Genomic DNA, 12700 nt, shown 5'->3' on the forward strand with positions numbered 1-12700 from the left:
AAGGAGTGGGCGAATTTTGAGATATAACACCGGGGCGAACCCCTTCTCTTTTCGATAAGTGCACTGGGTTCTTTTACATGCGTTTACACAACACATGGGACCAACGGCTTTACGTCCCATCCGAAGGACGAAGCAATGGTTATGTGTCTTGCTTAAGGACACAAGTGTCACGGCTGGGTAACCAACACTCTGCTGATCAGAAACACCAGAGTTTGAATTCGGTGCTCTTAACCGCTCGGCCACGACACTCCCACGGTCATAAACCATGGTCCGCACACTGAGCCTAACCCAAAACGTGACCCGATTTGTAAATAGATGCAAAACCCTAACTGATCCGATCTCAATTTGTACATGTCTCCAAACCTTAACTGCGCCCATTTACTGTCCGCAAACTTGAAGTGTTTTATTCACTCTTGATGCCTTAAAATTAGCCTTACGGTAAAAGATACACCCTAAATTGGTTTACATGCTGCACTGGAAACTATTGGTAATTGTCAAAGACCAGTCTTCTAACTTTTTAATTGCCGTAGGCCAATCTCATATGCATAAAATAACAAACCTGTGAAAATTTGAGCTCAATTGATCATCACACCTGGTATAACAGTCAAAGAAAAAACACCCTTGTCACACGAAGTTGTGTGCCTTCCGATGCTTGATTTCGTGACCTCAAAATCTAATTTTAAAGTCTCGAAATCAAATTCGTGAAAAATTACTTCTTTCTCGAAAGCTACGTTACTTCAGAGGGAGCCGTTTTTTACAATATTTTATACTATCAACAGCTCTCCATTACTTGTTACCAAGTAAGTTTTTATGCTTATAATTATTTCGAGTAAAAATTAATAGGGTCCACTTCCTTTAAACGAACAACAGTTTTCAGTATAATTATGACCTTGATGCGAAAGGCGCAAACGTTGGATGGATATTAAATTAGAGAACTACTTTTAATTAAATTTCACCGCGGCCGCCAAAGAAAACAGCGCAAGCGGTTTTTCTTTTTTGCAAAGATTGTACACAATGGGTAGAATTATAATAATTGTTGCCATAGACACCGCACTCTATTTTTAGGCAACTCAGAAAAACGTTATACTCAAACATACCAGAACCCCGAACAAAAATATTGACGAAATAGGGACACCGCCAATATAGGGCTAGATAGCTCAGTTGGTAGAGCGCCGGCACGTTAATTCGGAGGTCGTTGGTTCGAATCCCACTCTAGTCAATTCTTTGTTCAACCCCAAATATCTTAAATTAGAGTTGTATAGCAAATTTATTTGTAACTAATAGGCTTACAGTTCATTTTGAAAAGTAGCCCATACTAAGGGCCCCATAGTTTAAGTCTTTAAAGTAATATTCCATTTTGCATGGAAAATATATTTTAGATGACGCTGAGAATGACACACGTGGTCGTGATTTAAAATGGCCGCTGCGTTGCTTTTTTATAGCTGTGTCAGGCAACAGTCTTTGAAAATGATATCAGCCTCGTCCGCGGTGTTGGTCATAAATAAAACGTTGCGCAGCTTAAACTAGTTTCGTGAAATGCAACTTAAGGAAATTTCCGACTGCGCAACATTTACGTGGCGTAACTTTACGACATGGCGCAAGTTACGTACACTTTCGTGAAATCGGCTGACTAAACACTATTGGTTTTTACGCCACAATTAATAATCGTTACCATAAAATTGTTACTTTGTATTTGAGCAATGGAGATCTCTTGATAATAGTGTACAACATTTAGAGAAACAGTTCCATCTGAAGTAACGTAGTTAGTTTTTACAGAAAGGGGTAATTTCTCATTCGGTAAGCACACACATTATGTGCAACAATGATGTTTTTTCTTTCATTCGATGACCAATTGAGTCAAAAATTTCACAGATTTATTATTTTATGCATAATATGTTGGGATACGCCAAGTGAGAATACTGGTCTTTGACTATTACCAAAAGTATCCAGTGCCTTTAAAGTCACCTGGAAATGGAATTTTATTTTTCTTCAAACATTAGAGTATTTGTTTCTGAACAATAAAATAATTGTTGAGTAATTGTTTTTAACGATTTATATGTTTAACAAAAATAAATAAAGTTGTGTGGGGTGACTCCGCCTACCCCTTTTGTGACGTCAATCGAGGCAGACTTTGCCTCGATCGAACATTGAACACACGTATGTGCAAGTACATTCAAGTCCTAGTCGTGAGTTTGAACGTTTTTGAAAAAAAGTTTGTTTCTTGCATTTTTCCGGCAATGTCGACCAGGTGTACTGCTGCTGGATGCACCAAAACAACTAAATAGGGATCTGTTTGCAAGTCTTTTCCAGTGCTGCGCAGCAAACTCTTCGAGCCGTAGTGCTTCGATAATCCGGAATACACTACACATTTTGACATGAAGAGAAAAGTTCTTTTCTAAAACATGACGCCATCCCAACAATTTTCCAGCTAGTGGGGAAGTCGAAGAAGGTACCTGAAAGACGCAACGAACCTACAGGAGCATTTGCCTAACGTGACAAAATCAGGTGTTGTTTCAACTTTGAGGGCATGTTTTCAGCTTGCGCCAAGCGTCACTCTCTTGTGTTGGCACTGCATGCGATTCATCGCGACACGATTGACGTCACGAACAGCGCCCTCTCGGGTCGGGCTTATTTTCAAATTTGTAAATAACATGGAAACTAATTTTTCAAAACCTTAGTTAATTCTTTATTCATATTCCACTCATCAAAACACATATTTTATTGACAAATGCTTTATTTTGACAAAATAGCATTTCCAGGTGACTTTAAGGAAAACAAAACCTCGCCAAGAGTGAATGCAGTTTTCAGGCCACCCCGCCGAGTATTGTCCTCTGGTTAAAGGAGCATTAAAGTTTAAAGACACTGGACACTATTGGTAATTGTCAAAGACCAGTCTTCTCACTTGGTGTATCTCAACATATGCATAAAATAACAAACCTGTGAAAATTCGAGCTCAATTGGTCGTCGAAGTTGCGAGATAATAATGAAAGAAAAACACCCCTTCACACGAAGTTGTGTGCTTTTAGATGGTTGATTTCCAGACCTCAAAGTCTAGGTCTCGAAATCAAATTCGTGGAAAATTACTTCTTTGTCGAAAACTACGTTACTTGAGAGGGAGCCGTTTCTCACAATGTTTTATACTATCAACAGCAGCTTTCCATTACTCGTTACAATAAATATTTAGAGTAATAACCAATAATGTCCACTGACTTGTCAAATTCTCAGATTTATGTCTTAGTTGTTTGTACAAAAGGTATGTAATTTACATACAAGAATCAGTTTGGATTCGGAATAAGGAAATTTAATCTTACAACATGGGAATTTATGAATGAAGTTTTACCCACAATATGCAATTCGCGAAATTTATCTGCTAGCATAGAGTACCCGCTTATTAACGTTGACTTGATTTGCTGACAGTGTTTGAACAAAATTAATATCTTAGAATAAACCAAATTAATATCTTTGTATAAAGTTTATGGCAGGGAGTGCAACGCAGGACAGGAGCTCGGCAATGACGGCCAGCTCCACTGGGTTATAAACGAAGACCCAGACGGGTGCACTGATCTGCGCATGGCAGGAGGTTTAAACATGCAACGACGAGTCAATCCCCACGTAAAGAAGAGTGGTCCTGAGGTCACAACGCAAATCCCAAGGGGGGAACCAAATAAAGGTAGGCGAAAGTAATGCTCATTTCGAATAAGGCAGTAGATCGTCAATCGTTTGGTCAACGTAAATTTATTGGCAAGATTGCCGAGAAAACTACAATAAAGTTGACGGATGGTTACAATGTCTACTACTTGTTGGGGAAAAAGTAACCAACACACGATCACTTCACTAAGAACGTTGAACGAACCATCCACGCTAAGGGGAACTAACCTCATCTCTAATTTTGGGTTTGGGAAAATAAAGTAATATTCATTAATACCTCAGACAGTTTCGCTATTCTTATTGGTGGAGAGCGCGTCACGTGGGGGTGTTTAAACCTTTGATAACGACCAGTGTTTATAACCGGTTATGAGCGGATACTCCGCGCTAGTCTTGATGCATGACGTTTCTTGTTACGGGCGATGAGGCGCTGGATGTCGGCCGCGCTGTATGTGAAAGGAGAACCAGCGAATATGTAGTCTGGTTCCCAGACCCAAAAAATCTCCGACTAGGCTCTGTCGAATTTAGGGTCCGGTATCACCCAAAATCACGTGACCAAAAAGGAGGAATTCCTCCTTTTTCGAAGTTATCCGAAATGTTCCGAACGTGTAGTCGTCAACATTCGGACAGTAGCGTTGATGTTCGGTACGGTCAGTCCTGTCGGCCGTATATCCAGGAGTTTTTATGCCAGTTATTGACAATGCAGGCGTTGTGCCTAAATAAAGCGTTTGCAAAGCGGTGTGCGACAAGTTCAAAACTTATAAACCTGGGAAATCGCTCCGGGATCTGGTAAGTTTTTGTCCTTTTTCTTCAAAGAGTATTTTTTTCAAAGGTGTTTTGACTTGAGTGTTCATTAGACATTGATTAAGGATTAAGTTTCATGATATTTGAAACTGGTAAAAATGGGGCAAATCTGGTGACTAGCTGTCGAAGTTATACGTGTTGAACCAGATTGTCATTAATTACCGATCAAAATAATCTCGTAACCCTCCGGCCTGGCGGCCGTCGGGAGGAGGGTACGTTATCGCAACTAGTGCAGACATGGTTTCCCTGGGGCCAATTTCATAGAGCTGCTTAAGCAAAAAAATTGATTAAGCACGAAAATAGCTCGCTTATTTTACACACGTTACTGGCCAAAATTTCATGCCATATACATTGCTTGTGACTGGTATAGCAAGTGGAGTCTTGGCCGGTAATTTGATTTTACTACGCAAGAATTTTTTCGCTTAAGCAAAATTTTGTGCTTATAAGCAGCTCTATGAAATTGGGCCCTGGAGATGACCCCCGACCCTGACAAGTTGCGTCATGCTCTATGTTTAACCGTGGGTGATATCTGACCTAAGATTTTTAACAAGAGACGTCATGAAATCTTTGGTCAGGGGACCAGACTAGCGAATATGCACCATACGCGCATGCGCACGACGGAACCGGAAACTGTCGGAAATAGGCATGCAACACACGAATACGGACGTCGTACGGACGTGGTACATGTATAAATTATGTAACATGTACTGTACATACCATGGAGGTAGAAACATACAGAGCTCAAGCACTCGGAAACGAATAAGTTTACAGAGTTGCTTACTTTATTACGCCTTTTAACTAAAAAGGTATTTACGAATGGGAATAAAATGGTAGCTAGAAGTTCTTTCACGGCTGTTTAAAACCTTGCAGCTCGGGCCTTTATCACACGGCAATTCGACCCTGCCGGTTTTTAAACGACCGTGAAAGAACTAGTCGCTACCCTTTTATTCTCTTAATTATGATGACTCTCTATGGGTTTTTCTTGCAGGGCATGTTTGTGAATACTTCACTGCACCATCAAACCCTCATACCTTCAGGTACATCATGGGTCCCTTGAGCATGCCCTTCAAGCTGGACTTCGAAGCAAAAACTTACGCGGAGGCACTGATAGCCCTCGCAGAGAGAAACGCAACCGACTCCATGTTTGCTGAAATAAGTAAGTAGGAACACAAAATTAAAGGCACCTGGAAATAGATTTTTTTTCCTTCAAACATTAGAGTATATGTTCCTGAACAATAAAATAATTTTTTGAGTAATTGTTTTTGACGATTTATATGTTTAACAAATTAAATAAAGTTGTGTGGGGGTGACTCCGCCTACCCCTTTTGTGACGTCATTCGAGGAAGACTTTGCCTCGATCGAACATCGAACACACGTACGTGCAAGTACATTCAAGTCCTGGACGTGAGTTTGTACGTTTGAAAAAGTTTTTTTCTTGCATTTTTCCGGCAATGTCAACCAGGTGTATTGCTGCTGGATGCAGCAAAACAACTAAAGATGGTGTCAGTTTGCCAAGTTGTCCGGTCCGACGTCTTTTCCAGCGCGCGCCGTCGTGCTTCGAGAATCCGGAATACACTACACATTTTGACATGAAGAGAAAAGTTCTTTGCTAAAACATGACGCCATCCCAATAATTTTTCCAGCTAGTGGGGAAGTCGAAGAAGGTACCTGAAAGACGTAACGAACCTAAAGGAGCATTTGCCTAACGTGAAAAAATCAGGTGTTGTTTAAACTTTGAGGGCATGTTTTTAGCTTGCGCCAAGCGTCACTATGCTGTGTTGGCACTGCATGCGATTCATCGCGCCTCGATTGACGTCACGAACAGCGCCCTCTCGGGTCGGGCTTTTTTCCCCAATTTGTAAATAACATGGAAACTAATTTATGTAAACCTTAGTTACTTGTTTATTCATATTCCACTCATCAAAACACATATTTTAGTGACAAAAGCTTTATTTTGACACAATACCACTTCCAGGTGACTTTAAGTAATTTCTGTATTTAGTTCGACTCTGTAATTATATTAACAATCTTTACCATATAGGATTTGAGGCATTGCATGGTGGGGTATCAATATATATTTGGTTTGCGGTAACACCATGTGTGTATCTACTTGCCATCTCCTGACGATGACTAGAGCAAGCTAGTCGAAACGTTGAGACCAATTCAGAACTGACTCCGCGGCAGTACAGTTATTACGATCCTATAAGCTAAAGTAGTAGTCCAGTCTAATTTCTATACCATCCGCCCTGGTAATAGTTATAAAAGCAGGGGTCGATTTCACAAAGAGTTAGGACTAGTCTTATCTCGAGTTAGGACCAGTTATTCGTCCTAACTTAGGACTATCCATGCAATTTGTATATCTCCTAGGACTAGTCCTAAGTTAGGACTGGTCCTAACTCTTTGTGAAATCGACCCCAGGACAGTTCTTTTCAGAACTGAGAAGTCTCCCGAACCTCCGATTATCTACTCCGCGGCAGTAGAATAAAGCAAGACAGTTCCCTAAGAACAACTCTACCTGGCAAGTAGATACACACATGGTGTTACCGCAAACCAAATCTTTACCATCCTATAACTGTAACTCATCCAACCTTTCGCCTAAAATTTGGTACTACACTAAAACACAATGAGACTTTTACTCAAATATGAACGCAACCAACAATTTATTGCGAGGATGAATTCATGTGAGTTGTGGGAGACTTCGGAGAATGAGCTCACCCCCTGCAAATTATTCGTTGCGAATTTGTGACGTCAACATTCGTATCACATTCGCATTCGCAAGAAGTATGAACCGGGCTCAACCAGGTAAAATTAATTAGCCTCGGTAATGTGCTATGCCCAGCTACCTCAACTTTTTCGCGAATGTCGCAGCGAGGGCATTCACGTGAAATTCGCATCGCATTCGCATTCGCAGGGAGGATGAATTGGGCTTTAGTCTGCTGCCACCAATATTGTTCAAAAATTCTCCCATTGGTGGTCTAATAAAAGCGAGCTTTCGATTTTCAGGACGGAGCACACAGGACGGGAGAGAACATAACACAGTAGTCTGTATGCTCCCGTGCTGTATGTTGTGGACCGCATGGTGATATAGAATTGATTCGAGTCCCAGTCCCGTAAAGGTGCTTTTATTTCCAGTCCCATCGCCTAAACATCAGACAAATTTTGCGTGGTTGGCATCCCCCAACCTAGCCCCCTGTGCCTGGCAATTCTCGGGACCACAAAATCTACATTTTGAAGTCGGATATGATTTTTAGGATCTCTCGCACGGGAACGGGGCTTGAATCAAGTCTATCACAAGGCTCCCCCACCATACAACGTGTACAAACGACATCACTCCGTTGGCGTACAGACCGGACGTTATTTCACCAAAATAGCGTTCCAAATCTCCACACGACGGAGACTACTTCAGTTTGGCGCATGCGTCGGCGTCGATCGACTTTCCTGCTCCCCTAAACCGATCTCTATATACAATCAGTAATCCCTTATAGCGTATTTTTTCCCCAGGAAAGATGAGGCCACTAAGCATTAACGGACGTGTTGTACATGTACCTTCTTTCTCACATGGGCGCAACCAACCAAGCGTGTCTAGAGATCTCCATGCGAACTCCATGCGTTATTATGTAGCGTCCTCCGTCTTTCGATTTCTGGACGGTAAGGCCATGGAGTTTTCCTCCATGCACACGTTGTTATTGTAGCGTCATATTCCCTGGGGGAAAAAAAAACACGCATAGAATTGTTTACCGTCTTGTGTGCTACCGTCCCGAAAATCGAAAAGTCGCTATTGTCTTTCGGATATCGGAACTTCCGAGACCAAGTTGGTCGCAATCATATCGAGCTTAACATTTTCAAAAACAAAATTTACTCCAAGGCCCTTTTCGAAACCACGGCCTTGGATTTGGGGCGGCTCAGGCTAGCTTGGCCCCGCGGTTGTTTTGCGGTCAGGGGTTCAGACGAGAGGACGGAGCCCAAAGCCGAAGCTATGGTTTCGAAAATGAGCCAAGTAAAGAAAGTATTACAAAAATAATGCATTTCAAAGCACATTAAAAAAACAGACACGTTGTTGTTGTTGTTTAAGTAAAAGTCTCTACTGTAAAAGTCTTAAGTAAGTCTCTGGAAGTGGGCATTAGTGTTTTTTTTATATATATAGTGTATCTTCCTATAACCGACTTTGAAATGATTGTGTCATCTCCCATCCAGTCCTTGTATTTCACATCTCATTGTAAACACAATTCCCTTTATAGTATCTCTGTATTCTTTCAAGACATTGGTGGCTGGAGTGGCAACAAGTCGGTCATTAGACCCTGTCATTCAGATATTTGCCCTGGGTGGTTCGGTGAACATAATGAGCCCGGTATCGTCAATGAGAATGAATTCCGTCCCTTCTGGATCGAGTACATAGAGGGCGTGGTGAAGGTCGGCAAAGGAGGGCAGCAGACGGCTTTCTCTCAGTTGGATGCTGGTGCGTATCATGGGCGTGTTATTGCAGAGGTATATGTTGGAATATCGGGTTGGAGAAACTTTCCCTCTTATTGGGTATTTAACACACCATACGTTTGCAAATAAATGCAAAAGAGCAGGGCCCAATTTGATCGCTCTGCTTAATTCGCTGCTCATTGTGCAAGCGCCCAATTTCTGAGCAAGCTGTGTAAGCAAAGAATGCTAACGGGTAGGGGTACATGCGCTCAAGCAACATTTACTCGCTAACCTGTGTAAGTGCTGCTTACCGCATGAATATAAATGACGTCACAATGCAAATCCATGGTAAACGTGCAATATGGCCGCCTATTTTTCTCCTAATTGATAGATACCTGCGCTATATAAGACTTAGATACTATTATTATTATTATTACTTATGTATTGTTCGTTTATTTCGATCATTTTGTATTTATTATGACTATTTGTTGTTATGGTTATTTGTTACCACTATTATTGTAACTTTTCATTTTAATTTAGTTGTGTTTCGTGTATTATTGTTTTGGATTTAGTTGTGTTTCGTGTATTATTGTTTTGGTTTTAGTTTAGTTCGTCTGATTAGTGTCTGCTCTTGTTTGGTTTAGCGGGGTTTTAAAGTTTTTTAGGGTAGTTTCTGTCTATACAATTTGTTTTTACTTGCCATGATTTGTGTTTCAATAAAATTGTACTGGTAGTAGTGATTAGTAACAACAACTCGATAGTTCAGCGGTAACCAACTACATGTTGTACTCTCATTGCATGTTGGTGTCGTGTGGAAGCTTGCGAAATCTCTGAACGTCATCCCATTTGTGGTGAAATGCTTTGGTAGTTCTGAGGACTTTTCCAACACAGTTTTTCAACGGAATTTCTGCCAAGGGTCGGCCTTTCTTTTCAGCGTTACGACATCCGAAAACTTGTTGTTAAGCACCGACCAATTAAATGCAATAAGGTCAACTAACTTCACTATCTCAGTAGTCTCTTAGTGATTTCTCACTATGATGCGCGGTATCTGAAGGTGCCGCTTGGAGAATACAAGGCTCAGAACGCCAAACAATTCAAAGAATGTTTAACTGCTGAGTAAAATATCTTAAACACTCTTATGAGACCTAAAAGTAATATTGACTCAAATAAATCTGATTAAAACAATGAATTTTCGCACTTTTAGTAAACCCAAACTATACGTGTAGGCATACAATTTATACTGATAAGACAATAATTGTTGGTAAACATGTATATCGAGTTTTTGGAACGGAATCCACTCCCGGAAGCAAATTATGTTAAACTTATGTATTGTGGTAACGTTCAGAATTAAGACTCAATTTCTAGAATATGGTGACGTACTTAAAGGAACACGCTGCTTTCGAATCGGTTGCTTCGAGCTTTAAAATGCGTTTTATGCAATTATTATATTAGTTACCGGTCAGCATAACTATAGATTAAACATCAGACATTAATTAAATTAATGAATGCGACTTGAACTGCGGTTAACCATTTTAATGATTTCAAGGTAAACATAATAATGTTTCTCAGCACGCTTTGTATTGTTCGTCTGAATTTTTTTGCTGAATAAGTGGCCCGTACAAATGCATTTAATATTTATTATTCTTGTTAATTTGTTTTATTGTATTGTTATTGTAAATTATCCGGTTTTAATTTAGTTGAGGGCTTAGTAAAAGGTACTGGACACTATTAGTAACTGTCGAAGACCAGTATTTTCATCTGGTGTATCTCAAAATATTTATGCACAAAATAACAAACCTGTGAAAACTTGAACTCAATTTGTCGTCGAAATTGTGAGATAATAATGGAAGAAAAAACACCTTTGTCACACACAGTTGTGTGCTTTCAGATGGTTGATTTCTGGACCTCGAAATCAAATTCATGGAAAATTACTTATTTCTCTAAAACTACGTTACTTCAGAGGGAACCGTTTCTAACACTATTTTTTCCAACAGCTTTCTACATTGCGTATTACCGAGTAAGTTTTTATGCCAACAATTATTTTGAGTAATAATTAACCATTAGTGTCCACCGCCTTAAAACATAATTCATAATTTTCTCAAGCATAAATTTCTCAACGTACACTTCGTGTTTTTAACAGTGTGCTGGTTTGCTATCACACTTGTAAATCGCAATGTTGAGCTGATCCAAGAACGTTGAGCTGTATAATACAAGACTGTTTAGCTGTTACAATAATGTTTAGCTGTTACAATAGTGTTTAGCTGTTACAAGAATGTTTTGCTGTCACAGGAATGATAAGGTGCCGCAAAAATGTTTAGCTGTTACAAGGAAGGTTAGCTGTCACAAGAATGTTTAGCTGTCACAAGAATGTTTAGCTGGTACAGGAGAATGTTTAGCTGTCACGAGAATATTCAGCTGTCACAATTATAACTTTTAGTTGAACAAGAATGTTAAAGGAACACGTTGCCTTGGATCGGACGAGTTGGTCTATAAAAAAGCGTTTTGTTATAAAAATCATATGGTTGGAAAGATGTTTTAAAAGTAGAACACAATGATCCACACAAGTTTGCCTCGAAATTGCGTGGTTCACCTTTTACTGTGCGAACTAACACGGTCGGCCATTTATGGGAGTCAAAAATTTGACTCCCATAAATGGCCGACTGTGTTAGTCGACGAGGTAAAAGGAAAACCGTACAATTTCGAGGCATGTTTGTGTGGATCATTGTATTCTACTTTTACAGCATCTTTCTACCTACATACATTTTATAACAAACGCTTTTCAAAGACCAACTCGACCGATCCAAGGCAACGTGTTCCTTTAAAAAGGCACAAGAACAATGTGGTGTTACAATAATGTTTAGTTTTACAAAATTGTTTAGCGGTTACAAGAATGTTGACGCGTCACCATATTTGTTACTTGTTACATGAATCATTTAGCTGTTACACGAATGGTAAGCTGTCACAAGAATATTGAGCGGCTACAATAATGTTTGGCTGTACAAGAATGTATAGTTGTACAATAATGTTAAGCCGTTACAAGGAAGTTGATGTGTCACCATCTTTTAGCTGTTGCACAAAATAATAGTTGTCACAGGAATGTTGAGCTGTTACAAGAAAGTTTAGCTGTAACAAAAACGTTTAGCTGTCACAAGAATGTTTAGCTGTTACAAAAATGTTTAGCTGTCACAAGAATGTTTAGCTGTCACAAGAATGTTAAGCTGTTACAAAAATGTTTAGCTGTCACAAGAATGTTTAGGTGTCACAAGAATGTTTAGCTGTTACAAAAATGTTTAGCTGTTACAAACATGTTTAGCTGTCACAATAAAGTTTAACTGTTACAACAATGCTTAGCTGTCACAATAATTGTTACCTGTTACAAGAAAGTTTAGCTGTTAATTAGTTTTTGTAGCTGTCACAGGAAAGTTAAGCTGTTACAAGAATGTTTTGCTGTCACAAAAATGTTTAGCTGAGTGAACAGAATCATTTAGCTGTTACAGGAATATTATACGTTACAATAATGTTGAGCTGTTACAAGAATGCTGAGCTGTTACGAGAATGTTAAAGCTGTTACAAAAACAATAAAGTTACTGAATTTTGGTTTGTTACCATCTCTAAAAACTAAAAACTTCAGAAAAATACAAGATAAACAATAAGTAATTTGTCCAGTAATGAATTAAACTGCACTCTCGGTCGCGAGTCAGAACTCACCTGGATTCGGGTTCCGTGGGGTCTGACACAATCTGAGTCAATATAACTAGGGGTCTGTGCTACAATGACACAGAAACGGGTCAAATTGACGCGAGTTGAAATCTGCTTTTAAAACCATTTTCCGGGTTATACT

At 39.7% G+C, this 12700-nt stretch overlaps 1 protein-coding gene across 1 annotated transcript; it reads left to right on the forward strand.

The window, feature by feature from the left end:
- Positions 1-3198: 3198 nt before the first annotated feature.
- On the forward strand, positions 3199-9009 carry LOC139944144 (uncharacterized). Its single transcript, XM_071941112.1, has 4 exons — positions 3199-3253; positions 3473-3670; positions 5438-5605; positions 8708-9009. Exons 1-4 carry the CDS (start codon positions 3199-3201, stop codon positions 9007-9009), a joined length of 723 nt encoding a protein of 240 aa, XP_071797213.1.
- The last annotated feature ends 3691 nt before the right edge of the window (positions 9010-12700 follow it).

This window comes from Asterias amurensis, chromosome 11 (genome assembly GCF_032118995.1).
Source record: "Asterias amurensis chromosome 11, ASM3211899v1".
NCBI lineage: Eukaryota > Metazoa > Echinodermata > Asteroidea > Forcipulatida > Asteriidae > Asterias > Asterias amurensis.

Coding starts and splice junctions, on each gene's coding strand:
- LOC139944144 (XM_071941112.1), top strand. CDS start 3,199: ATGTCCACTGACTTGTCAAATTCTCAGATTTATGTCTTAGTTGTTTGT. Junction 3,254..3,472: donor CTTAGTTGTTTGTACAAAAG/GTATGTAATTTA, acceptor CTTTGTATAAAG/TTTATGGCAGGGAGTGCAAC. Junction 5,606..8,707: donor CTCCATGTTTGCTGAAATAA/GTAAGTAGGAAC, acceptor TATTCTTTCAAG/ACATTGGTGGCTGGAGTGGC.